The sequence below is a fragment of the Clarias gariepinus genome, chromosome 13, assembly GCF_024256425.1.
Source record: "Clarias gariepinus isolate MV-2021 ecotype Netherlands chromosome 13, CGAR_prim_01v2, whole genome shotgun sequence".
In the NCBI taxonomy this organism is placed as follows: Eukaryota; Metazoa; Chordata; class Actinopteri; order Siluriformes; family Clariidae; genus Clarias; species Clarias gariepinus.
In genome coordinates this window covers 13,790,196-13,815,277 of record NC_071112.1, presented here as the reverse complement: position 1 = coordinate 13,815,277, position 25,082 = coordinate 13,790,196, and the positions used below count along the sequence as shown (strand labels likewise).

General features: G+C 38.2%; 1 protein-coding gene across 1 annotated transcript in view; it reads left to right on the top strand.

Annotated features, from left to right (window-relative positions):
• supt3h (SPT3 homolog, SAGA and STAGA complex component) overlaps window positions 1-24,002 on the top strand; it is an 87,460-nt gene extending 63,458 nt beyond the window's left edge. The window contains exons 7-12 of the mRNA XM_053509501.1: window positions 3,827-3,902; window positions 6,238-6,350; window positions 7,302-7,412; window positions 8,940-9,095; window positions 11,377-11,487; window positions 23,403-24,002. Coding sequence (XP_053365476.1) covers window positions 3,827-3,902; window positions 6,238-6,350; window positions 7,302-7,412; window positions 8,940-9,095; window positions 11,377-11,487; window positions 23,403-23,444 — 609 coding nt within the window. The 3' untranslated portion in view covers window positions 23,445-24,002. The remainder of the gene's footprint in view (window positions 1-3,826; window positions 3,903-6,237; window positions 6,351-7,301; window positions 7,413-8,939; window positions 9,096-11,376; window positions 11,488-23,402) is intronic.
• The last annotated feature ends 1,080 nt before the right edge of the window (window positions 24,003-25,082 follow it).

Genomic DNA, 25,082 nt, shown 5'->3' with positions numbered 1-25,082 from the left:
CTCGCTCTGCCAATTGAAATAAAGGGCCATGAATGAAAGATGTAATTAACTGACCGTGGATGTGTTCAGACAAAGGTGGGGGAAGTATCGCCATGAGGCTTTATATACCCTGTTTCAATTAAAACCAAGCCCAAGTCATTCTGGCCGTGGCCCAGAAAGCCTGTGGTTTTCCCCAAAAACTTTGTTCCTACCAAGTGTTTTAAAGGGTGTGTTTTAGCTATCAGGACAATCTTTTGGGGTATAAGCAACCGTATCCTTCTGGGCCTCCCACTATTCCTGAAGCTCCTTGGAGCAGTTTTATGGTGCTTTTAGCTGCTTTATCTTGGTGTACCCTCTGTTCATTAGGCACTGTCAGCTCTGTCCAAAAAAGAAAGAACTTAAGAACAGACAATTGGAATTTAATTTGACTGTATCTTTTAATATGATGTCTCAAAGATTTTTCCTTTTTTTATTGGCTTTCTGCATTTCTTCAGTACTTCCCAAGATTTCTTCAATATAGTTCTAACTTACAGCAAATTTCCCCTTTTCAAAGCATTCTGCTATATCCTCCACTGACTCCCCAAAGGTTTCTGGGTGATGTAAATATATTGCAACACTTGTGTAAATACCATGGACACTATTTTTTACGGCATTTCCAAAGCCGCAGCTTTGGTGAATGCCCAGTCCTCTAAACTGGCGGTCTTGCTTGCCATGCATCAGGTCAGACAGGGTTATAATTTAGCCGTTCACATATAGTCTTGATCGGAGTGCGATTTTTTTTTTTTTTTTTTTTTTTTTTTTTTTTTTTGTCAATGGTATGTGGGTAGGATTTTTTCAGGCAGACCATCAGTCTTCTTGTGGACCTTCTAAGATCTCTTGACAATCTGTTATTTTCTTGGCTACGTTCAGATGGGAATGCTTAAAAATCTCTTTGTCATGTTGTATGGGATCTACATTGTTTTGGCATTAATTCCACGATGACAGAAGTCTTCAGAGAATGCTATTCTGGGACTCCAGGGAAATGTATTTTTCATATTTCACAGTGGGGTTTGAACTTTCCCCATTATATTAGAAGCTGTTTTTAACTCTCGTGTGATTGCATACATTTTGCCATATGCTATATTTCAGTGTGTGCTATTTCTGTTTTATAGAAAATAAAGAACAGTTTCTTATAGGGATGGAAATCATTATTGATCACTTAATACTGTATGATCCTATCACGATACCTAGGTGCCGATTCTATTTGTATTGCGATTTTGTTAGTACAATGGTTTTATAGGCTAAATATCTGATGTGATTTTTTTTTTAAATTGTGTTTTAATTGTGTATAATAATAAAAATAATAATAAAATAAAAAAACATGTTGGTTTCAGTAATGCATGAAATGCCGCACAAAAGAATCTCGATTCTTAACTAAATTGTTTTTTTGTTGTTGTTTTTTAAAGCCGATCTCTAGTTTTTTATTTATAACACTTTGTGAGAGTGGAAGCTTCAGGGTTGATCAGAATGCATGTTTCTTTGCAAAATTACCGAACCTTCTCAGGATCCAAAGAAGTTAGGGAGAAAAAGAAAAAAAACACCTTTATCACAGCAATGTGACATTGTAATGGATTTTGGGAGTTGAGTCCTTCCTTCTCCTGCTGACTGAGATAATTGTGGTGCTTTAGGATATTATTCTGTGGTCGTCTCCAAGCTCTAAGTAGCATCAGGTGTCTTATTCGAATTCCCTTCAGTCTTCGAGTGTTTTTGTAAGAGCCATTAAAAGCAGCCCACCGGCAACATCCATAGCCTCTCAACACTGACGCAGTGCCTGAGTAATTCTTAAGTATCCATACAGGCATTTGATAGTGATTGTGCAGAATGAAAATATTGCCCGAAAGTCTGTTGTACTCCTAGAGCACCCCAGGTTGTCCCAGACATACAAATGAGAATTTGATGTTTCAGTCACTCACAAGCTGTCCAAAATGTATTTTGAGTTATGGCCTATGGAAGTCTCTATTGCCCCTATCTCTAGTACAAATTGGCGATTCTCTTTATCCAGACCACACTGGCATAGCATGAAAGCGCACAGGAGCCAAATCAAATATTTGTCAATGTCGAATCACACAGCTCTGCCTCAGTTGTGGGTATATTCTGGCGATTACCAGGTGAGTTTTGAAGTTTTGATTTAATCAGCGGCTAAACATAGTATTCAAATGCAAAATCCCCCTGCCACGCTTTTCCGTCAATGAGCCACAGTCATAACATTTCTCCTGTCTCTGGCTGACTGCTCGACAAGAGTTATTTAAGTTCAGTGGCTCCAGCGTCTATCGCTCTCGGCTCATTTTGGAGCCGAACGCAGACGCAGAGGCTGCTGCGAATTCCCCTTCTGCACTGCAAACGAGACCTCTGCTCGCCTGTTAGCGACACTAATAGAAATCACAGTTCCAGCGCTCGCCGTCATTAATATGTATTTTCGAAGATGGAATTTCTAACGACTGCCAGCTAACTAAATAAAAAGGCTCCGGTTGGTTTGGGTGGGCTGAAAGTGATCTCTGCAGCCTCGTTTTGGGCGCTGAGCCCCGTGCTCAAGCTGGATATCAGACTGTCTGCCGGGTGGAGAAGGAGATGCCGTTCAGTGCCTCTGTCCGACCGGTCTACAAAAGTCAGTGCTCGCTTGAACTCGGTACTTGGAAAAGTTAAACCTGTAGGATGCATGTTTAAAGGGAGAGCCATAAACCATGAGCTGTTTTTAACGACGCACACCCTGCTAAACCCTGAAAGTCAGTGCGGCTGTTAGGTTTGCCCTTTTTTTTCAGCACACGTGCTGATAGAGTGTTCAAACGCACTGCTCTGTAAATGTATAAAAAACGGTCCAGGATCGGGAAATGTCTAATTATAGGTTCTGACCTGCAGTTTAACAGGTTGAGCTGTAAATCCGAAGCGAGGCCTGTTTGGTTGCTATTAAGCGGGTTTGTTACGGCTCAGTGCACGCTTAAAGTCTGTAAAGACAGTACAGTAAGTCTCATGTCAGGATATTTCACTGTGCCACGTGGCTCACGCTAATACTGACAGATTCTCAGGTGTTGGTTTTTTTTGTCATTTGATTTTGTTAGGACACTTAAATCCCTGCCTAAGTACAAAATTTCACGGGTAACTTAAAAACAAAAATTGCAGCATGACACCTGATTGCTTCAGATACCTGGCAGGGTGATGGAAGAGATTATTACAAGAGGAACAGATTTGCACTTACAGGACTAACACTTACACCCTGAATGAACCTATTGTGCCCTTGACCACACTGTACATCTTTATGTCAGGCGGTTAAGTCTTAATGACGTACATGAGGATTGTGTCTACTTGTACCATGATATTATTTGTAGACAACCCATCCCTGCTGTAGTATCACAGGTCTTAACAATACAACGAGTGCAGTGTATGTATCTCACAGTATGTGTCAGTGTAGGCAGCATGCTTTTGTTGCACCCATTTTGCGTAGTCATAAATACACTTACTGAATGATTGATGATGTTGAGATGACCTGATCTTTCTACAGGCCCTTTAATCTCGATTGTTTCACACCCCTGAGCGCAAAGTTTTTACTGTGACTCTGACTGAGAGTGGAGATTCCCCTCGTCTGACTTCTCGGCACTCTGCACACGTGCATGTTCTTTGATGCCTCCAGGTGCACAGTAGTGTGTTTGGTTTTACAACATGACATTATGTAATTAGCCACGAGTCACTCTCACATTTACCAGAGCTGTGGGGAATGCTCTGTGAAATGTCAGCAAATCTGTAAGATAATTGAAAAGTTTCCGAAGAATTAAGAATCTGTTTTTGTTTGTCTGTTTTTGCTATTCATCTGCAGAGACTTGAAAAACAGACAAGGAGCATGGACTCTTCTCAATATGCTGATTTCTGTGAGAGCCGACAGCTCAGCTTTTGTAAGTATTCATGTCATACTGTACTGTAGGAATATTGTAGGTCTAAATGGCTGGCTGAATGTGAGATTAGAAGGCATACAATTATTTCTCAGTAGCTTACCAATGAAACTATGCATGATCTCACAAGCTGTAAAATGAGAATAATGTGGGAGACAAACCATTACACATACTAACACACTGCAGATTTTCTTATTCGTTTTTATTTAATATTTATTTTATCAGGAAAAACTCACAAACAGCATAAAACAATTACTACACAGATCTATCACATTAGCCAATGGTGCGTAATAGAATCGAAATACAATTTACAATTAAGAAAATTAATATACAACTATAGGATATTCTGAAATTAAACAAACACGGCAAAACACTGACAGTGACAGATGCATGAAAATGCAGTAAAGTCTGCCTAAAGGGTCCAGTGACTGTAATTTAAGCTCATTTTGCAGAATGTTCTATATATGGTGAGCTGCATCAACAAAAGCTTTTTTGCCAAAGTCTGTTCAAGCTTTAACAGAAAAAGGTTGTGTGATTATTTTAAAAAATGCAGGTAACAGCCCTTGCGTGGCTTTATGAATATAAAGCTGTATCCATGATTCATATTTTTGTCCCTATTTGATCACCTGTTTTTTTTTTCTTAACAACGAGTTAGCTCTTACCATCTCATACAAAACCGATTATCTTTGTTTCCTGTCCGTCTTATGCACCACTCTCCAGTCCAATAGGCGGCAGCATTGCACCAACCATACATAAATTCAAAAGAAGAATCAGATGGAAAAGGTTTGCATTTTCCACAGGAACCGTGATATATATTAAGGAATTTAGTTTAGGTTACCTAAATAGATAAAATCAATAAAAATGTGCATCAATTCTCAGTTAAAAAGTGACTCATTGATCATAGTCACTGAATCGGTTAACAAATGATTTAATTGAATAATCGATTAAATTGTACAGCTCTAGTTACTGTGATTGACAGGAGAGAGAGAATGCCTTCCTAGCACTCACAGAGGCCATTTTTGTTAATTGGCTCCTTGCCATGGATGACATCATCTTGATCCATGGTATTCTCTGGATGATGGGATGAATAGTTTTCTGTTTCACCACTTGGGACCACCATGATTTGTAACTTTTCAAGTGTTTAAGTCTTTAATGGCTTACTGGGTTCATGCCATGTTTCCTCTACCATACCAAACATTGCAGAAAAAACATTTTTACCATTTTTTTTTTTTTTTTTTTTTTTTTTTATCATGTCAGTTCAATATGTGAAATTTTTATCAAGATGTCACATGTAGGGTGCATAAATCTAGAGCCTGGGCTAGAAAGAATTTAGCCCCAGCCTTGCTTCATCCGGGGTCTGTGTTGTTTTTACTTTCTCATTGTTGGGAAAGCTTTTGCAATTTTTTCAATAAAATTTATGTTAAATTGCTTGTTGGGAGCAAATAATCAGATTTGCATGCCAAACATGAAAACCTGTATGAATGTTCGTGAATCTTTCAAACTTCATACCAGCTGCCTCTGGTCATTACGCTACACAGGATTGCTTAAACGTGTTAATTCTATAGAATTTTGGTGCAGTCAGTGTAGAGCTGTATGTTCTGGAGAGCTTCGAGGTTTAAGAGCATGACTGTGGGATGTGAACACACCACCACTGGTTTGTGAAGGCCACATTCCAGCACTAATAACATGTTGACTGGCTTTGGTCTTCACCAGTAACCATGCTCTTCTCACTGGCACTGTGAGTGCAACCCCGCACTTCTCGCCCCGAGACCAGTGTGAAAAAACCAGCACGAGCGCAGGGAGTCATAAACCTATTTAAGCGACCCTAATGCACATCCTTCTTAAATGCTGAGTAGACAAAAAGCCTGAAAAGAATAAAGCTTTTTAAAACACTGATTTTTCTTTTCAAGGCTTACTCAGTTCAGAGCAAAAGTTTCATACCCCAGGACAAAATGGATAAGACTTGTAATTTAAATTTATACCAGCAAACTCAGACGAATGTTCTCTCATAATCAATTATTAAGTATCATTATATATGTATAATTTGTGTGTTTAATCAAAACGGCCATTCACATGTCATGCCAACACCATATCAACTTCTTTTGTGTCCTCTGAAACTTAAAAAAACGTTCTGTTAATTCTGTTATATATTTTGGATTTTTTTTTTGTTATTGCAACAGCATCACCTTTTACGTTTTTCACTTTTAAGCAATTTGTTAATTGTAAAATAGATATTATCCTTCATAGTCCTAAGCTATGGTGTTGTTTTCAGAGATTCTAAAATGGAGATGTTTAATGCTGTTCATCTCTGACTTGTTTCTCTGGCTTTGTGATTTAGCTAAGAAGCTTTCCAAATTTCGTGAGTGGTTAGACTGCAGCAGTCTGGACCTGAAACCCAACGGGGTCTCCTTGGAGATCCTGTCATATCTGGCCTATGAAACGGTCGCCCAGGTAAGCTCCTGACTGCCTCTGTTATGTACAGTAGTATGTAGGAGCCAGATTTTCTTGGATTAGTAATGTAGTCTTGAGGAATAGATCTCCAGGTTTCCTGAAGGACTTTTTTTTTCTTCTCGTTATTAGTCCAGTTCCTGTACCTGACCATTCTCAGAAGAATGGCTTTTGTTTGTTAAGCTACACAGTGACTTATGAATCATTTAAGCATACAAAACATATAATTTAAGGTATGAATCAGTGAGTAGCAGATGATAACAGATGATCAGGACGGTGAACAGTATACTGGTGATGCTGAATGATAAATGCTTAGAACAGACGAGAGGGGGAAATGAGGTTGCTGCTGAGGTTGTTAAATAAACAACCCAGTTTTAAATTGCACCTTTAGGGACTTTGCAGCCTGTCACAGTAAAACATTTGTTCCCATTTCTTTCATTTAATGTACATGACTGAATTAAATTTATTTTAATATGTTTAACATGTTTTGCACAGTACTGTACTTCCAGAAAGTACAGTCAGACAGTCAGAAAGTGGCTGGAAGTGGCTTTTTTCTTTATACCATAATTCATAACACATTCACAAAGCACTTTTAAGCCACTTAACCACAGCTGCATAAAATATTTTTGTCAGTCTGACATTGAAGCTGAGATTTTGGAAACCTCTTAGGTTTCAGATAAGGCTCATGCAGGGGGCTTTGATAAATTATGTGTGGACTTATTGTTTAAATTCAGCTTCATAATAATCAGTCCTAAAATATAATATTAAAATATCTAAAATGTTTGCGGGCCCCAATTAATTTCTAACACACTTTGATTCAATTTTTTACATCATATATCTGACATGATGACAATAATTTTTAGAAAACGTTTTACCCGACTAAACTTCACTTTAACATTAAAACATTTTGCTTATATGATTGCTTATAATGATATTACTGTTGTCACTTTTCAGATTGTTGACCTTGCCCTGCTGGTTAAACAGGACATGACCCCCAAAACAGGTGACCCGTTCAGCCATGCCGTATCAGCCACTTTTCTGCAGTACCACAGCTCCAGTGCTGAGGTGAGCTGCGCACTGATAAGTCGTTTTCATTTACACTCAGTGTTTTCTAAATTATGTATGAGACCAAGATATCAGCCCTGAGATGCTTTATGTAATAATGATACTAATTAGATGGCTATTATTGTGTGCACGTGTGTACAGTTTCTATGTGGGATCTTTTCTGATTGGACAAATTCAGATCAATTGTTCTCTCTATTTTTTTTTAAATTCAAATTTGATCTGCAAATCATTAAAACTTGAGATTTTTAAGAATGATCTTTTTAAGAAAAATCTCAAGTGTGAATGATTTGCAGATCAAATTTGAATAAAAAAAATTAAAATGAAATTTATTTTCTTTAATTTATATGTGTATAGTTATTTTACCAACAGCCAGCATAACAAAGTGGCTTTACACAAATTTGGATGTATATCTAGATGCTGTTTTTTGCACTAGATGAATAAGAAACATTACTAGTCCTACAACCAGGGCTTGACCTTCAGCCAGTTGTTGCTGCCAAGTTTGTACAAGGTGGTTTTGTCCTGTGGGAGCGTGTCCATGGAGGGGCTTTTCTGTCACTGAAACCACAAAACCTCATCTCTCTCTCTCTTTTTCATATTCGGACTCAGCCAAGGCCACTTTTGGTCTGGAAACACAAGTTGTATTTTTTTGCCATGGATTCCATTATTGTTGTTGTTTTTTACCTCCTTAAACCTTGAGGGTCGTGTGTAGAGGAATGTCACGGTAAAGCTGCATTGCACAATAACTGTGGTCGTCTCAACAGAGGAGAAATTGACCAGCACAATCGCTGTGTTTAGATATTACAAATGACACACAGACTTACTATTTAATGAGTGAATATCTCATTGAAGTTTTAAATGTTTATTCATAAATTTGTGTTTAAGGCTAAAAATGTAAGGTTGTATGGAGTAATAAAATGATGTAAGCTGCACATGCATATAAAAAAATTTTAGAATATAAGAATTATTATATATACATATATAAGAATACACAAATTCATCAGTGTTATGGTCTAACAATTTAACTAACACAGCAAACAAAATTCAACAATTTATTTTAAAAAAAAAAATTTTGTTTGCTGTGTTAGTTAAATTGTTAGACCATAACACTGATGAATTTGTGAAACTGATTGGTCAAAGGATTAACATGAAGTCACTCATCTGGTTAAAGCTCCACTATAGACTAATAGTAAGTCATATTTCTAATAAACAATCAATATTATGTCAATGCAATTGATGATTTGGTTAAATTTAGTGTTTTTATGGAAGGAGTCTCCAGTGTCAATCCAGTTTTTCAATCATGGAAAATGATTTGTGTTTTCCAGTAAAAATAACAAGCTGCCTTCAAGAGTGAGTCTTGTAAAGAAATAGCTGTTTGTAGCCACATTAAAATGAGTGACAAGAGAAACTTGGATTTGTTGACCTGCGATTAGGGTTAAATAATACGGTTTTGAGGTGTTGGCGGCATAATATCACCTTGTCAGTGCCAATATTTATCGGCATCGTCATTTTCTGTTGGTTTATCTGTAGGCCTCATCTGCCAAAAGAGAGATGGATTCCCCAGAGAACACACCTCCTTCCACCCCAAGCTCAGGTCATCAGACTAAACTGCACTCCCTGACCCAGGGCAATGGCACACTGTCTCAGGACTCCAGCAGCAAGAGCAAACAGCGCAAGAGGAAGAAGGTAAGAGGTCATACTGTAGGGTCATACAGTAAAGAGGGTGCGTTTTGTCCGATCATTTTACACATTGTTTTTCCCTTTAATTTTGAAGGGGCTCTGTGGTTTTTTTTTTTTTTCTTTTTTTTTTTTTAATACGTAGTAAAGCATTCTTGCTTTATCAATATTTATCATGCATTATCGTTTTGTGTAGTCTACACATGAAAAGCCCAATAAAAATGACTTGATGGGAAAAAGAGAGGCAAAAAAACAAAGCTCATTCTGTTTTTGTCTTTCAGTGTGTGAGTGAAAAGCATTAATATGGATAATGTGTATATGATATAGACATGTTTATTTGGCTGTGGAATTTTATTATCTTGTATTATTCCGGGTTTATTGAGAAATACGGACCTCGGAGGAAAATCGAATAAAACAGCCACCCACTTGAAAGACTATTGATCAATGAAAAATCTGGAGCTTATTTTCTGCCGCAGTGCTCGGCTTTGTTTATTCTTCTGCACTGTAGCAGCCAGCTAGATATTGATATGATCGCTGTGATCTTTGAAACGACAGAGACGTGAGAAAACGTGAGAAGTCTTTGGAAATATTCTGCCAGGTTTAAATCATGCATTTTGGATTATCTGCTTGTGAACGTGTAGGGTTGTTTTTTTTTGGTAAGGAAGCAAATGTTTAGCATTTATGGAAGGAGTCTCCATTGTTAGTGCTTCATAACAGTCAGAGGTGAAACCATTTCTTAAAATGAGGTAAAGTTTCCTGACACAGGAAATACTACAAGATGGAGGTCTTTGTGTTTTATTAGTAATCTGACAAGCTTTTTCTTCCCTTATTACCCTCAAGAGAGGTGCAAAAACAAACAAGAGTCAGGAAACAACTTTTTAATACATGCCTTAAAATGAGTGATGACAAGAACTAACTTATGTAGATGTTCCACTGCGTTAAAAAATGTAACTAGAAATAGAAAATGGTATCAATTGCGAAAAAAGAATGTTACTGTTGGATTTACTGTGATTAAAAAGGAATAAAGGGCCATTTTGGAAAGTTTTTTACTCCTTATGTTAAAACTACATGTTTTTTTTTTTTTTATATATCATAGAAACTAATATTTAATGTTAAAATAACAGTTTGTTCTGACTCGAGTTTGCTGTCTAATGTCATAAAATTAAGTCATCTTGGTTTATATATATATATATAAAGATGTTTCAGAAAGGTTTTTAAAACTCGTACTTAAGTAAAATTTTATAGCTTAAGCACATTTTATGGTTATTGAATAATACTGGATAAAATGTTGCACACATATAAGCCTATCTAATAATGTAATAAACATGTCCTAAATATAAGTACATCCAAATATTTACAAGTAGGCCTTCAAGTAAAAATTCGCCATAACTCTTAGTTCTATACCTACAGTTAATTAAGTGAGGTAGTGTAATGCTGCCCTAGTATGCATAGACATGATTAATATTAGCTAAATTATCAGTACTGTGCTTAATTGGTTTTGGAAGTGTTATGAACTTATAAACTGTTGTAAATATACGGAAAATAATGTTTTTTTTCTGTCCATACTTTACCTACCAGTGACACAATGCTTATGCATTCATACACACAGTATTTTACATGTGTGGGTTATCCATATAATTCAGGAAAAAAAGAAAAAAAATTTAAATGATGAACTCAAGCTGTCTTGGGATGGGATAGGAAAGATATACTGTATGGTAAAATAACGAGGAAAGTTCAGCGGTCATCATGATGCAGTCATCAACATCCCAATGTCTGCATGTAGACTGGAAACACTGGCACGGAAATGTGCATTACACTTTCTCATATATCCTGCCATGTCCATTTTACCACAACTGATTTATAGCAAGGATGAAAATAGGGAAGCTGTTTTTCCCTTTCCTTTCTCTTTTTCAAAGATAGATTGAGTTCCTTTCTGCCTGAAGTCAAACACATTTGGAGCATTGAGCACAATTATAGGTCCTTTTCCAGAGCAGATAGTTAACTAACATTTACTGTCAGCTCTCTATATATCAGACGAACCTCTCTGCTGAAAGTGCATAAAGCACGAGCTGACACATAGCATTTACATGACTGCAGAGGTGAAGGCTTGAGCAAGCTCTCCGCTCGTTATCCAATTCTGATCCAGACCGTCTTCAAATATGTATTGTGTGTGTGTCGTGTCTGGACGGCCTCCTCTGGCTGTGTTTGTGTGTTAAACGGCCTGTCTCCCACTGTGTTTTTGATTTAGTAATAATACAGCCTGTGTGTTTTTTCTCCCTCTCCGTTGCAGAGCGCAGCAGCGTGTGGCGCGGAGGCTCAGAGCAGTGCCATCCAGCCCGGCCACATCAGAGAGGCCATCAGGCGCTACAGCCACAAGATTGGCCCACTCTCCCCCTTCTCAGTACGTAATAACAGAGCCGTAAAAGAGTTATATTTATAATCGCAGCACAGCCCTATTTTAAAGTGGTCAAGCTCTGAAGTATTGGAATTGTTGAGCGCAATTTGTGGTCAGTGTAATTTTCCTTGTAAAGAAAAAAGTTACATAATATTTTTGCAAAATTAAAGAAGTGTAATTTCTATGCATTTTGTATATGCAAAGGTTATTTTGTTTTTCTGTTCCACCATGAGTACGAGTCTACCAAGAAACAGCTAAGAAATGCCTCCTTGTTTTGCTCACATGCGTACATCACTCTACAGCTCGCTGTTGCAGAGTTATAATTTTGTATCGTGCGCAACGATTGTGGGTGTCGTAAGTACTAGTTTGACCATGTGAAATGGTTACTGGAGTGTTGGGCGAGTTCTCACAGCCAGTGTGGAGCGTAAGCTATTGTGGTCAGAGCGTAATTGGCAGGTAATGAGCTATTTAGCAATGACTGAGATTAAAAAAGCATTGCCGATCCAGTTCAGCATTAATAATGTGAATTCTTATATGTAGTATTTCTTTTTTGACAACCTTTTTATTATGAAATGCTTTGTTTTCTTGTTGGTCGTGTTATTTTTATTCAAGTTGCTTTCTCTTATGTTGAAATTTACTGAGCTGCGGACAAAAAGTCCTTTTAATGGCATTCACCCAATGTACTTTTTCCTTTTTTTTTTTAATAAGTCAATAAGGATGGTAATATTAGAAGTGCATTAAAACCTAATCTTGTTGGTTACTGTAGCCAAGTTCCCAAACTCCTCATAAGGACACGAGTCTGTACAGTACAGCCTTGGTAGGATTTGTGTTTCCTATAATTTTAGGGTACTGACCTGCTTGTAATGAATCACACGTCTACTGCTGTGGCTTCTTTCACAATCCAGTCCTGCCTTATTCATCCTGATGTTGTACTTCTGTCTGGAGCTTCTGTACTTCTGATTCACTTTCTGATGGTGTGAATGGTTCCGTAAGGATTAACACTTCCCAAAAACCTCATCTGGATTGTGAAGATTTGTACCTGGGATCTGCTGCCACTCATTCCTTCGTATTTTGCTTTCAAAGACCCAGACTTTCTCATCTTCAGGAATAGTTTGTCGTGCTACCTATAGGACTTTTCGCCTTTCATTTTCAGTCCAGTCCCTGTACCCAACCAGTTTCAGAGCAGTGTTTTTGTCTGTTAAGCCACACAGTGACCTATAAATCATTCAAGCATAAAAAAAAAAAATCCAACCAGAGGCATGAACCGGTGAGAAACAGGTACAGATGATTAGTATACCGGTGATGCTGAATCGTGAGTGGTTTCATACAGATGAAAGGTGAACTGAGGTTGCTGCTTTGTTTGTTGCATAAACACAATTTTTTTATTGTATCTTTAGGCACTTTGCAGCCTGTATGCGTAAATTTGTTCCCATTTCTTTAATTAATCTACATAATTTAATTTTGTTTCATTTCATAATGTGAAGAATTGAGGGGTGGCTCAAGACTTTTGCACAGTACTAAGAGTCTAAAACCTATATTATCAGGAGTGACAAATAAAGTCATTACAGTAATACATCTGGCACCCATTGAAAGCCCGACAGAGCAAAAAAGAAAACAGTGTTTGTGCGTAAAAAAGTTTTTTGGGCCCAAATGTATATTGTATATAGTCATACGAGTGAACTTTGTTATTCATTCACAGTTCACGCGGGTCCTGACCTGTGGAAAGTGGTCATGCAGGTTACCGATCAACTACTTTGTGACTCCCTATGCTCTCCTCCTATTGTTGTTTTTTAGACAAGAGTCATACTGCTTCATCATTCACTACTCTTCAATCTCAAACTTTGTCATCAATTGTTTTTGGTCACACTAAATTGGTTGATTGGTTGGTTTTAGCCCGGCTAAAAATTATACTTTGGGAAGATAGATGTAGTTCTCTTTAACTTCACTCTTCCATGGGTTATATCAGTCAATATGGTTTTGTCTAGAAGAATTTTTTTTCTTTTTCCCCCACAAGATTTTGTCTCCATTCTAATTCGGCGAGTTTTCCCTTGCCACTGTCACCTCTGACTTGCTCAGGATGTTGGTCTACATCCGGATTTCTGTAAACCTGCGTTTTAATCTATTGTTAAAATGCTCGACAAATACACTTCATTTGTGTAGAGTCACATTTCACTTAAACAACTCATTTCCAGTAAAGCAGCTGATTGTCTTCTCTGTGCTCACCAGAAGGGGAACAACATATTGATGTTCCTTTTAATACTCAAAAGTCACGATGCTGTGCTCTTGTATGCTTTTCAGGACGCTTAAGACCCAGGATTAGCTTAAGTATGATGGAATATGATGGCTGATGACCTTTCTAAGATATAAATGATCTGTTAAAAATTAAAGTTTCATTATCTTAAAGGCTTGATCAAATTAAGGAAGCTGTAGTCAGTGGAGCGTTTCAGTGATTGCTTAACTATAAACATGGGGTTGGCATTGTTTAAAAAAAGGAAACTATAAAGTGCATTAGTATCCCCCTATATTGTGTAATATATAAAACAGGTTTTCCAACCTATGATGATGAGTGAAGGTTTCCAGATGTTCTTCTAGTGGCATTGAGGTTTTTGCCTTTGATGAGTTGCTCGCAGTCCGTCACCAGCAATGGCACAGAAATAATTAGGTGTGTGTGTGTGTGTGTGTGTGTGTGTGTGTGTGTGTGTGTGTGTGTGTGTGTGTGTCTGTGTCTGGGGATTGGAGTGGAGGCTGAGTTGTCTTGTAATTGGTTTGGTTTTATTGCAACTGGAGCCAGTTTAAGACCATGATTAATTGTCCCAATAAGTAATTTTCACTCTGGCCTTTTCCACATGTCTAGTATTAAAGAATGTTTAAGATAAAAATAAGCTCTTGTCTGAGCGACTAAGATTTTCGTGGATTTGTTCATCATAAGGAATTGTAGGGTTACCAGGTAAGTTGAAGTAATAACTCTGAAAGCTTGTCTATTTATGAGCTATAGCTTTATTATAGTGTTTATATGGGGGGGAAAAGAAATCTGGGACTTTTATCAGATTCAGTAGATCTATAGCAACATATTATTAGCTGTAGCTCTGTGTCCATGTAATTAAATATCTTTTCTGCCTCTTATTACTGCACTCATTCTGAGATAACTTTGAAATCGAATTAAGGGTCTAATATAAGACTTAGGGAATTTCAAAGCTCACTTGATTATGCCCCGAGTGCACACATGCACAGAGCTGCTAGCTTCCTCTTAGGCAATGCTTCAAAAAAGTTGAAATGGCAACATCATGCTTTGTTTGAGCATTTGCTTTCATCGCCCAGGTTTATTTAATATTCTGCGTTTTACTGGTGCATCTCTTGATTTCTTTGTAGCTTTTTATGCTTCCGAAGGAAGCAAAGTTGGTTTTAAGCTCTTTACTCGTTCAACAAGTTAAGTTTTGCAAAAACCCTTTAAATCTGGCCAGCCCAAACTGTAACAGCCGCAAAGATCTCAAGATTAACAAAGGAAAAAGAGTACAAAGTAAAACCATAGCAGATTGTGTTATTACAATAGATAAGTCTTAAATGTGGCCAAATGTGCATGACTCTGCAAATAAATGTCTTCATTGTCAGCCTTTACTTAGCCCTTTAACCTTTATTAGAAATAGTTTCGAAGTTGCCCTGGCTGCAGGATCCTGTACCTTCCTTGTGGTTTGCACGGGGCTCGCTGTGCAAAACATTTTGTGCCAAAGACAGCAGACGTAGGAGTGATGCGTCTCAGCTCTTGTTTATTGCTCTGTCGTCTCCGTATCTTACTGTGAGGACAGACATCTCGTGCTGCGCTGCTGACATCCACAGAACCGAGGGCTTCAATAGGGCTGTGCCCTTCGCAATGCCTCACAAACTCTTCACTTAATGCCCCATTGAACCAGTTTTATGTCTCCGCATTCCCGTTCCGTCCTCGGCGCTGGCACTAGACGTTGCTTCCTGTTCTAGGTGTCTCCGAGGCCATTCAAAACCTTCTGCTAACAATTGGACATTTACAAATGGAGCCATTCTTCCCTGTGGTTTGGATACCTTGTCATTAAAGCATGAAATTGCCCGTTTGGACGTCAAGTGAACAGCTAGACTGGCAGAATCTTACTGTACATAATAAGTCAACTGGAAGGGGAATGGCGTTCAGTAGCCATCCAGAAGGCTGTATATTATCTAAATGATATCCAAACCTCCCTGGGCCGGAACACAGCTCTGGAGCCTACAAGGTAAAAGATAATATTTATTGTTGAACTGAGTTTATTGAATCTAGAAAAGAAGAGGCGCCTCAAACAGCGGCTGGTTTACAAACGTTGGAAGGCCTTTGTATATTCTGTTTTTCATTTTTAGCCCAAACCCATGTTGGCAGACTATCTTTTCATATTTGTTGAAATGTTGATATGAAAATCCTATACCATTCAAAGTATGCTGCCAAGCATTTGTTCCCAAAAAGCCCTTTCTGGTTCTTTCTGAAGAAAAAAAAATGGAAACATTTCCCCGCCCCAGCTATTATTTCTGAATTTAGTCTCATCATTTAGGCGCTGTGAGAAGAGTGTTTGTCCCTGGTCTTTTCTGAGATGCTTGTCGTTTTTTTTTGTTTGTTTGTTTGTTTTTGTTTTTTTCTCCCCACACGCTGACCCCAGAATCCCACTTCACAGCGAGGTGATGTACAATACGAACCATTAAGCTGGGCTTCTGGAGATGCACTGGCTGGGTCCTATCTCCCCTAAAAACAAGGCCCTGCTGCACAATAACTGCTCTAATCCTTTGCCCAGAAATCTCAGAAGTGCTTCTTTACTGTAAATCATTCTGTGTTTACCTTTTCGTTTCCAGGTCAGGCTCATAGAGTTTTCAGTTGTAGTGTTTGGCTGAGTGTGCACAATAATAAGACAATTTACAATGGTGTATACACCTTCTAAAAAAAGAACGCTTAATAAATTACCCTGGTTTCTAGTTTAGGACCATATTTCTTTTATATACTTTTAGCAGCCACAGCATGATTGGGATGCCCTGGATAGAATTTGACATCTTTTCCAGATCACGCATGATTTGGAATTGACCAGGGAGAAACCCTGCTTTTCGTTTGACAGCCCTTTGAAAACCACAGAGTGCTTTTACTGCCTGTTCTGTGGGTGTGAAAACCTTCTGCCTGTCATATTCGGCTATACCAGTACGAGTCAGTAAATTGGCCCAGAGAGCAAGATTGAAGACTATGATAGAGAGGAGAGGATCCAAAGCAGCTGAACTCTTTCACACTTGAACCTATGCCCTCTTATCCACATTTTCTCCATTATATCCTCTTCTCTCGCTGAAGACGTCTGAGGAGAGTCTGAAACTCATTGTTCTGTTCGTTTGCGCACAGACAGATGTGGCAGTGAGAAAGCGGTGTAGTCGTGCTCATGGCTGGCGTGTGCTGCAGCCTTGTATAGACACTCAGTGTCTCTCGCCCCCTCTCTCTCTCTCACTCTCTCATGTTTTGCCCTTCCCATACTCCCTTCTGGTAATTGCCAGGCGCCAGTACATATACAGCCTCACACACCCACATATCAGACATACACACATCCCAACATCTGCTGGACGACACTCATGAATATGCAGGAGCAGGAGTGCCGCTTCCTGTAACGGCTCATTGTTGCAGAGGGACATGCACGTTCATGTACATATCCCTGTCTTACCTTTATTTGCATTCGGGATCGTTAGTTGTGCTTTTCCAAGCTTTAAATCTTTTTCCCAGTAGTGTCCTTTGTTCTTAGCTAGTTGTGTAGAATTTATAGCCTTTTTGTGCTGAAGGCTTGACACATGTTTCTGACCTGTGTCCTGGCCTCCACACTTCACATAAATACAAAGACAAAAGCTAAACTATAGCTGCCACTAGTCTTGAAATATGTGTACTGTTCCCTTTTCTGGAGCATGTTGGGGCTTTGTTTTGTTTATTCCTCCTAACAAGGGTTTTTTGTCCTCAGACTTTTGTTGTCTCTCTGTGGGTACAGTGAAACGACGATGATTTGGAACACTGCACAATTGGAGCACACAGGCAGTCTCAACAAAGGCTATACATGGCAAATTGTTTATGACACGAGATAAACAGAATGTGATGGGCCTCACTTTTATTGTGCATAAAGAGACGAGGACGAAAGAGTGATATTCACACTAATGTCTTGCATGTGTGAGGTTGCCTCCAGTTTGAGGCTGATAATTGAAGCGTCATCTCTCCGTGCAGAGGAGGCCGCTTGTCTCTGCCCAGACCTCGGGAGCCAGCGAGAGGACACGGCACATTTGATCAAAGATAAAGTCCCGTTACTTAGGGTCATCCATCTCCATTTTTTCCCCTCTCAGTCCTGGCACTGGTGTAGTCATGTGGACTGGAAGAGAGGAGAGCAAACAGCCTCATTCCTCACGCAAACAAGCCCCAGAGAGCAGCGGAAAGAGCAGCTCTTTTAACTTCATTCTTCTTTGCACTTTTTTTTTTTTTACTTTGTTTTTAAATTCCCACACATCAAGAAAACTGTGACTTTAGTTGTGATCTGTGACTCCTCTCATCAGCTCGAGAACTTCTGTTTTCTGTTATGTCGTGGGATACAGTAAGTGTTTAACTAAGAGCCTTCCCCTAACTGCTGATTCATTCTTTTTCTTCGCTGGGAATGTCCAGCTCTCAGCATGGAGGCATCTAACACACTGAGCATTGTTTTTCTGTCAGTCAGTCAATAAATTAAATATGTCATAAACCAGGCATAAGAACACACACTACAGCATGAACACAGCGGTGCCAGTGAGGCCGGAGCCCTATGTGATAAATTATGTCACAGTATGCTTTTCTTAGATACCATGGCATTTCCAATATCTTTTACTTCATTTCTTTTTTTTTTCTTTTTTTTTTTTTACACAAAAACTAACTGCAATCCTAAGGAAAATTTGTTTAAACACTTGCAAATTGTCTACTCACAGGTAATCTTTTATATTCCAACTGAAGTCATGATGGGATCTTTTGTCATATCCCCTGAAAGACATCTGAAATCTAAACTTAATGTTGGTCAGGGCAAAAGTAAATAAAAGTCACTCTGCATAAATGGCAATGCTTAGAAGGGGGAAAGGACACAGAATATGCAGAAAAAGACATTTTCTACTGGTTAAGGTGCCTTTAATTTTGCACCAAGATGATTCAGATGAACTTTGGCTTTATAAGTGAATTCATGAGCTTCAGGGTTGTGAGCCGGCGCGATCAAAGGGGCCTGGATTATGGGAGAAGGTGCTAAAGATTAGGAACGGGAATCACAACAATTCGATATAATATATTTAGGTGCTGATTTGATTTGTATTGTGATTCTATAAGATTAATGATTAAATGAATGTAACAATTCAGTATTATGTTTTTTACAATTCGAAACAAACTTGACAAATAATTTGCTCCTACCACACATGATCCACTGCTGCCTGAAGGATTGTAGAGGAAGAGCAACATTTTACCACCTCAAATGCAAACATATATAAAAGAAAAAATCATTGTAAAAGAGTTAAGCTATGTAAGAGAATTTTTTTTTTCCCCTATCTCTACTCATTTTTAAGTGCGATCATACTGGACAATTGTTCTGCTGTTTTCTTACTGTCACTTGCAAATGTGACGTACGCTACACTGCATTTGCCATCCCTTATACTAAATTATAAAAGTAAATAGAAAAAAATACATTTTGTCAAATGGTATTTTCGTAATTCATAGTAAAGCGATTACAATTATTTTTCAGATTTTGTGTATTAAATCCAAACTGTGACTTTTTTTTTATTTATTTATTTTTTAAGTACATTTTTTCTTCTTATTTTTTTTTTTATTTGGCCAGGCCATGAATTTGAGACATTTCAAGGGCTTGAATATAGACATAAAGAGATGTGGAAGATTCCTGTGTGCTGGAATTTCCAGAACAGTTCAGTTCAGTTTTAGCGTGTGCACATTCATTACTTTCCTGAGTGTTTTTAAACAAATGCATAAATTTGGAAAACGTAAACCAAAATGTTATACACCATATGTTGTGGATATGTATATTGGAACCATTCTCAATAGAAGCCCAGGATTCAGGGTGTGCTGAGTAAAGTCTTCCAGGCCTCACACGTCCACTCGTTTCCACATTTCTGATGCGGACTCCCTTGATTTCAGCCGAGCTCATAATGTACATGGACAATAAAATGAGCCAGGGTCAGTTCCTGAGCTACTGAAATGTTTTTTTTCTCTCTCTTCGACATGGCTTCTGTTCAACGCACTGTCTCTTCGTTCTTGTCCTGTCAGCAGGCGGTATTTCATCAGAGCGTCTGCTCCACGGCCGTTCTCTGCACACATGCGGTCTCCGTCTGCCCGTCTTGCACATACCCTTTTCCTTTTTTCCCCCCGGTTTTTCTTGGACACTGTCAACACGATTTGCCCCGGCATAGCTGTGGACGGCGGCAGCGGCCTGCCACCCACTGCCAAGGTGTGTGTGTGTGTGTGTGTGTGTGTGTGTGTGTGTGTGTGTGTGTGTGTGTGTGTGTGTGTGTGTGTGTGAAGGGTTGGCTGGCCTGGACCTGAGGACCTCCACGGAGTGTTTCCATAAGGGGGAGAGAAGACCTTACTTAGCACTATTTAACTGCAAAATTGAGATTTATGAATGACCAAGCGGAGGCTTCGCCAAACACAGTTTGCAAAGCGACTTTAAAGTATGAAAGTAGTATTTATCATCGAGCAAGACCTCACTTTGAGCAACTTTGTGTAACATTTACACTTTTTGATGGTGCTATTAATGCAATTTAGAGGAAGAGTAGAACTTGAAAGATAGCTATTTATTTTCTTTCCCCTCATGTATAATGTATGTACGTTACACACCAGAGCAAAAAGTGTTCAGAACAGAGCATGTGACCTTCCTGATTCTGTCTCTCCTCTTCTGCTGCTGTATTTCCCTTTTTCACTCTTGGGAGATTTAGTTTTAGTTTTTGGACTTTCAGTGTAGTGCAGTGAGTTTTTGCACACTGTGAGGAAAGTAGAGCCTACAACCATTTCCTTTTTTTTTCCCCCACAGTATAAATAATTAGTTCAGGGAGGATTGGGAGTACGGATGGCAAGAGGAGTATTATGCGAGACAGTTGGACTTAAAATATATTCCATGCAGGAAGGATCTCGTCCTTGACATATATTTCAATAACTTGATATTCTATACATATATCAAGAGAAAAATGACATTTTAAAAATTTATATTTCTTTTCCTTTCAGAAGCAACTCACTGATAGCGTGCTTTAAGGTGTGTGTTTTTAGTGTTACTCTGAAGGTAAAAGTAAGTATTTCACTGGAAAGAGCTAAAAACTAATTAGATATAATATTGTCTCTTTTAAGCAATTGTAAATGTAGACATCTTATATAGTAAAATTGCTTTGTTTTGGCCTTTCACTATGACTGATTTATAGTACATGTTTATTTTATACATAATCCGACTATTTAACTAGTAGACTTTATTATTTTATTTAACTATTAAAATGTTTTCAATATTGTGACTCTATATGGAGACCCATAGTGAGAATGTTTGTCTTTTAATCTTTTATATTTTAATAAACAATTTTTTAAAACGTATATAGAAATATAAATACATGGGGGCCCAAAAGTGTATTGAAAAGCATAAACTACAGCAAATGCTGAAATTGAAGGCTTCTAACCTCAAAGCACCGGTGTGTACACTGAATGTAAGGATGTTGAACATTAGTTAATGTATATAATTTTATGTTCAATGCAGAGATGATTTCCGTCTTTAGTGCCACGATTGTTCTGCGCTGATTCTGTGCTAAGATAAAAGTCGAGTGGTGTTGGATCAAGTTGTATTTTGTCTTCTCCTGTTAGTTATAAAACTACCTTGCATTCGAAATTTTACATCCCATCTCATTAGAATTAAGGGATGATTTATTTAATTAATAAGGTTCTATCTGACTTTTTTGGTCAAAATTGAGTCATTAATGTTCTTTTTTTTTCTTCCTCTTCTATATGCATTTTTGCACTCTTTATTTGGAAAACACTCCTGCTTGCTGTATGTAGTTCAAACACACACAAGAGTTGTTTTAATTCCTTAAGAGAAGAGATCAGGCGTAAGCAAAATCTGACCTTTTGTACAAAAAAAAACGAAGAACCAAATCCCAGATTTTCAGTGTGGTCTCAGGCTTTTGGACCCCACCGGATCCTGTTTACACTGACAGTGCTTTTTGTTCCAAAATCTTCTACTCCCAGAACGCCTTTGTATTAAAATTGTGATTATCTTCAAGCATGGGAAAAAATATGAGAACTCACTAATAGATATAATAACTCTTAATAATAATAGCTGGTTGTGATTTGACTCAAAATGTTTAAAAACCGCGGACCACTGGGTTCTGTTGCACAAACTCTTGACACAAAATCAGTGTTGACACAATTAGTATTTTATTTACTCCCACACTTTCTCACTCATTCTTTATACTGCTTATCATGTACAGTGTTGAGGGTGTATCGCTATCCCAGGGCACTTAACGTGCAATGCGGGATATACCCTGGACAGGGTGTCAGTCTATCACAGGGCACAAACACACACACACTCTCTCACACTATGGGCAGTTTGAAACTTACAGGAGTTTACTTATTTAACTTACCCACTTATGCACATTACAATTATTTTCCTATACTATTTGGCCTCCAGTGATAACAATTCCAGATACAAGCTAGATTTATCAGCTGAACCCTCACTGAACATGAGTCCAAGCTATTTAATTAGCAATAGTGTTTGCGCAGGGTGGATTTGCACATTTTCGATGGCTCTCACAGCTGTGTCATGGACCCGTCGTAGCAGTTTTTGTCCCGATTGAAAATGCAGAGTGCCCATCCAGTTATCTCATTCACCGATCACGGCACTAGGAAAAGTCCTGAGCAAATCAAAAAGCAACCTTAGAGGACTATAGAACAGGAATCTGTCTTTTATAAGTTCCAGGTTGGCCTTGTGGAGGGAAATCTTTCACAATTTCTCTCCTTTTTTGCTGCACTCTCTCTCAACCTCTGTATTTAGCGCCCTCGCTTGCTGTTTTTTTCCCAGACCACTTTTCCAGAGTACCAGCCAGTTCATGTTGTTTCAGCCCGCATCTTGTTTCAAAAGTTGTTTCTCACTGCATGTCTCCATAATGTCTTCTTAAAATAACAGACAAATTGGCAGAGGAGTTGAAACAAAGAAAAAAGACAAACATGCATCAAAACAAGCTATGTTGAGAGGAGAACTTTTGATATATATTTTTTCTAAGAACTCATTTTTTCACTCCAAGTGTCGGTATGAAATCTAATAAAAATTTAGTTTTTACTCTTGGTTTAGAAAAAATATATATTGCTTTTGTTCAACAGCAGCAGCCTGTCCATAAACATTAAAACTTTATTTTATTTTATATTGCTCATTAAAGTTTAGTTTTCCTTTTATTTGCTCAGCATAGCTGCTGATATTAATAATCTTAATTTATTAGTACTTATAATAAATACTATTAATTTATTTAGTTAGTTCAGAGTGCATCAGAGTCATTTTAACATCTTTTTATTTTTGCATTTATTTGAGCTGCGTTTGAGGCATCTGTTCTAAAGCACTTCCACTTTACTGAAATTTGGAGTCTAATTTATCAAAGTCTGTGAATTTCCCTAAACAGATTCACGAACCACTTGTTAACCACACTTTTGGTAACTCCATTGCCAGGAGACGTGAATGGTGTCTTATAACCCACACAACCAGAAATACTCCGATTAAACACAAAAGGAGGGAAAAGCCTCTCGTTCTAGCCAGTGTTGTCTACAAAACCGGAAAACAAGGGCCTGCTTCTTGCCTCTGTGGAGCTCGAGTGCTAATTCATAACAGATTTTTCTCTCTCTCTCTCTCTCTCTCTCTCTCCCTCTCTCTCTTCTCTGGCAGAGCGCCTACCGCCCGAACGGCATGACTTTCCTGGCCTGCTGAAGAGAAGCGACAGCCTAATGAAGGAATGAAGTAAAGTGCCGTGTGTGTCTCAGAGCTTCTCCATCACCTCATCTGTCCATCCGCTGCTGCAGCTCAGGCTGAGAGCAGCACTGCATGTTCAGCTCTTTCACACTCCGGCTAGCCGTGCTCGCTTCCACTGGGAAACTGGAAAACTCACCACAGAGCATTTAACTGGTGCCTGTTTACATCCAGCAGCAGATTTTCAATCCCTTTAATTATTCACATATTCCACCATGTGTGCCTGATTTTCTTATTGCCAGACGTTATTTTATGGTTTTGTTACACTTGAAGTCAATTTTGTACTTTGTGAGACAGTAATTACAGAATGGATCATATTGTACAATGTTCTAGTTGTATGCATCATGATCTTGTTTGTTTGTTTGTTTGTTTGTTTGTTTGTTTGTTTTATACTTACCATTGTTTTTCAGTCATTTACCTTCAAACATAATTTTGTAGCCTGGTCACTTTCAAAAAAAAATAAATGGCTCAGAGGAAAGGTAATAAATTTGGGCTGAGATTTTGCCTTTGTTGCCAGAGTCTGAAGTGTGTGTTTTCATATGCAGATTTTGTGCTACAGATCCATAAAGTCCTTAATTAGAAAACAAAAAATAACTATTGTCATAAATGAATTTAAACATTGCCATTCGGAGCAGGTCTATTAGCCCTTGCTATAAAATGTTATCAAAGTCTTTATATTAAAATAAGTATTTACTCACTCACTCACTCACTCATCGTCTATACTGCTTCATCCTGTATTCAGGGTCGCAGGGACCTGGAGCCTATCCCAGGAGGCTTAGGGCACGAGGCAGGGTACACCATGAACAGGGTGCCAATCCAACGCAGGGCACACACCCATTTACACACTACTAGCAATTTGGGAACGGCAATTAGCCTAACCTGCATATCTGGACTGTGGAAGGAAACCCCGAATATCTGGAGGAAACCCACCACGCACGGGAAGAATATGCAAACTGCATGCACACAGAGTACACACCCTAGAGGTGCAAGGTGACAGTAGTAACCATTACACCACCGTGCCACCTTAATAAGTACTCGTTAATTTTAAAATAAGGTTTTGATGCACGACCTGACTAAGAAAGCAACTGATCATTAAACTTATCTATACATCAATACCTATTATTATTATTTCAGTAGACAATATTTTCTTATTTTAAAGAATTATTTACATAAATAAGTAAACTTATTTAACTTAATTAATTTGATGGAAGTGTAAATGTGAATATTTCATATACATAATTATTTTGTATAATGTAATTTTTAAATATATAATATATGCATACAGGTGAAACTCAAAAAATTTGAATATCATGCAAAATGTATTTATTATGCAACTTAAAAGGTGAAACCAATATACGAGATGTTGATGAAAACCCCAAATCCACAATCTCAGAAAATTTTATTATTACATGCAATCAATAAAACAAGGATTGTACATTGACCTCTAAAAAGGATAAGTATGCATATGTACTCAGTACTTGGTTTGGGCCCCTTTTGGAGCAATTGCTGCTTCAATGCAGCCTGGCATGGAAGCTACCCGCCTGTGGCACTGCTGAGGTGTTATGGAAGACCAGGATGCTTCAATAGCGGCCTTCAGCT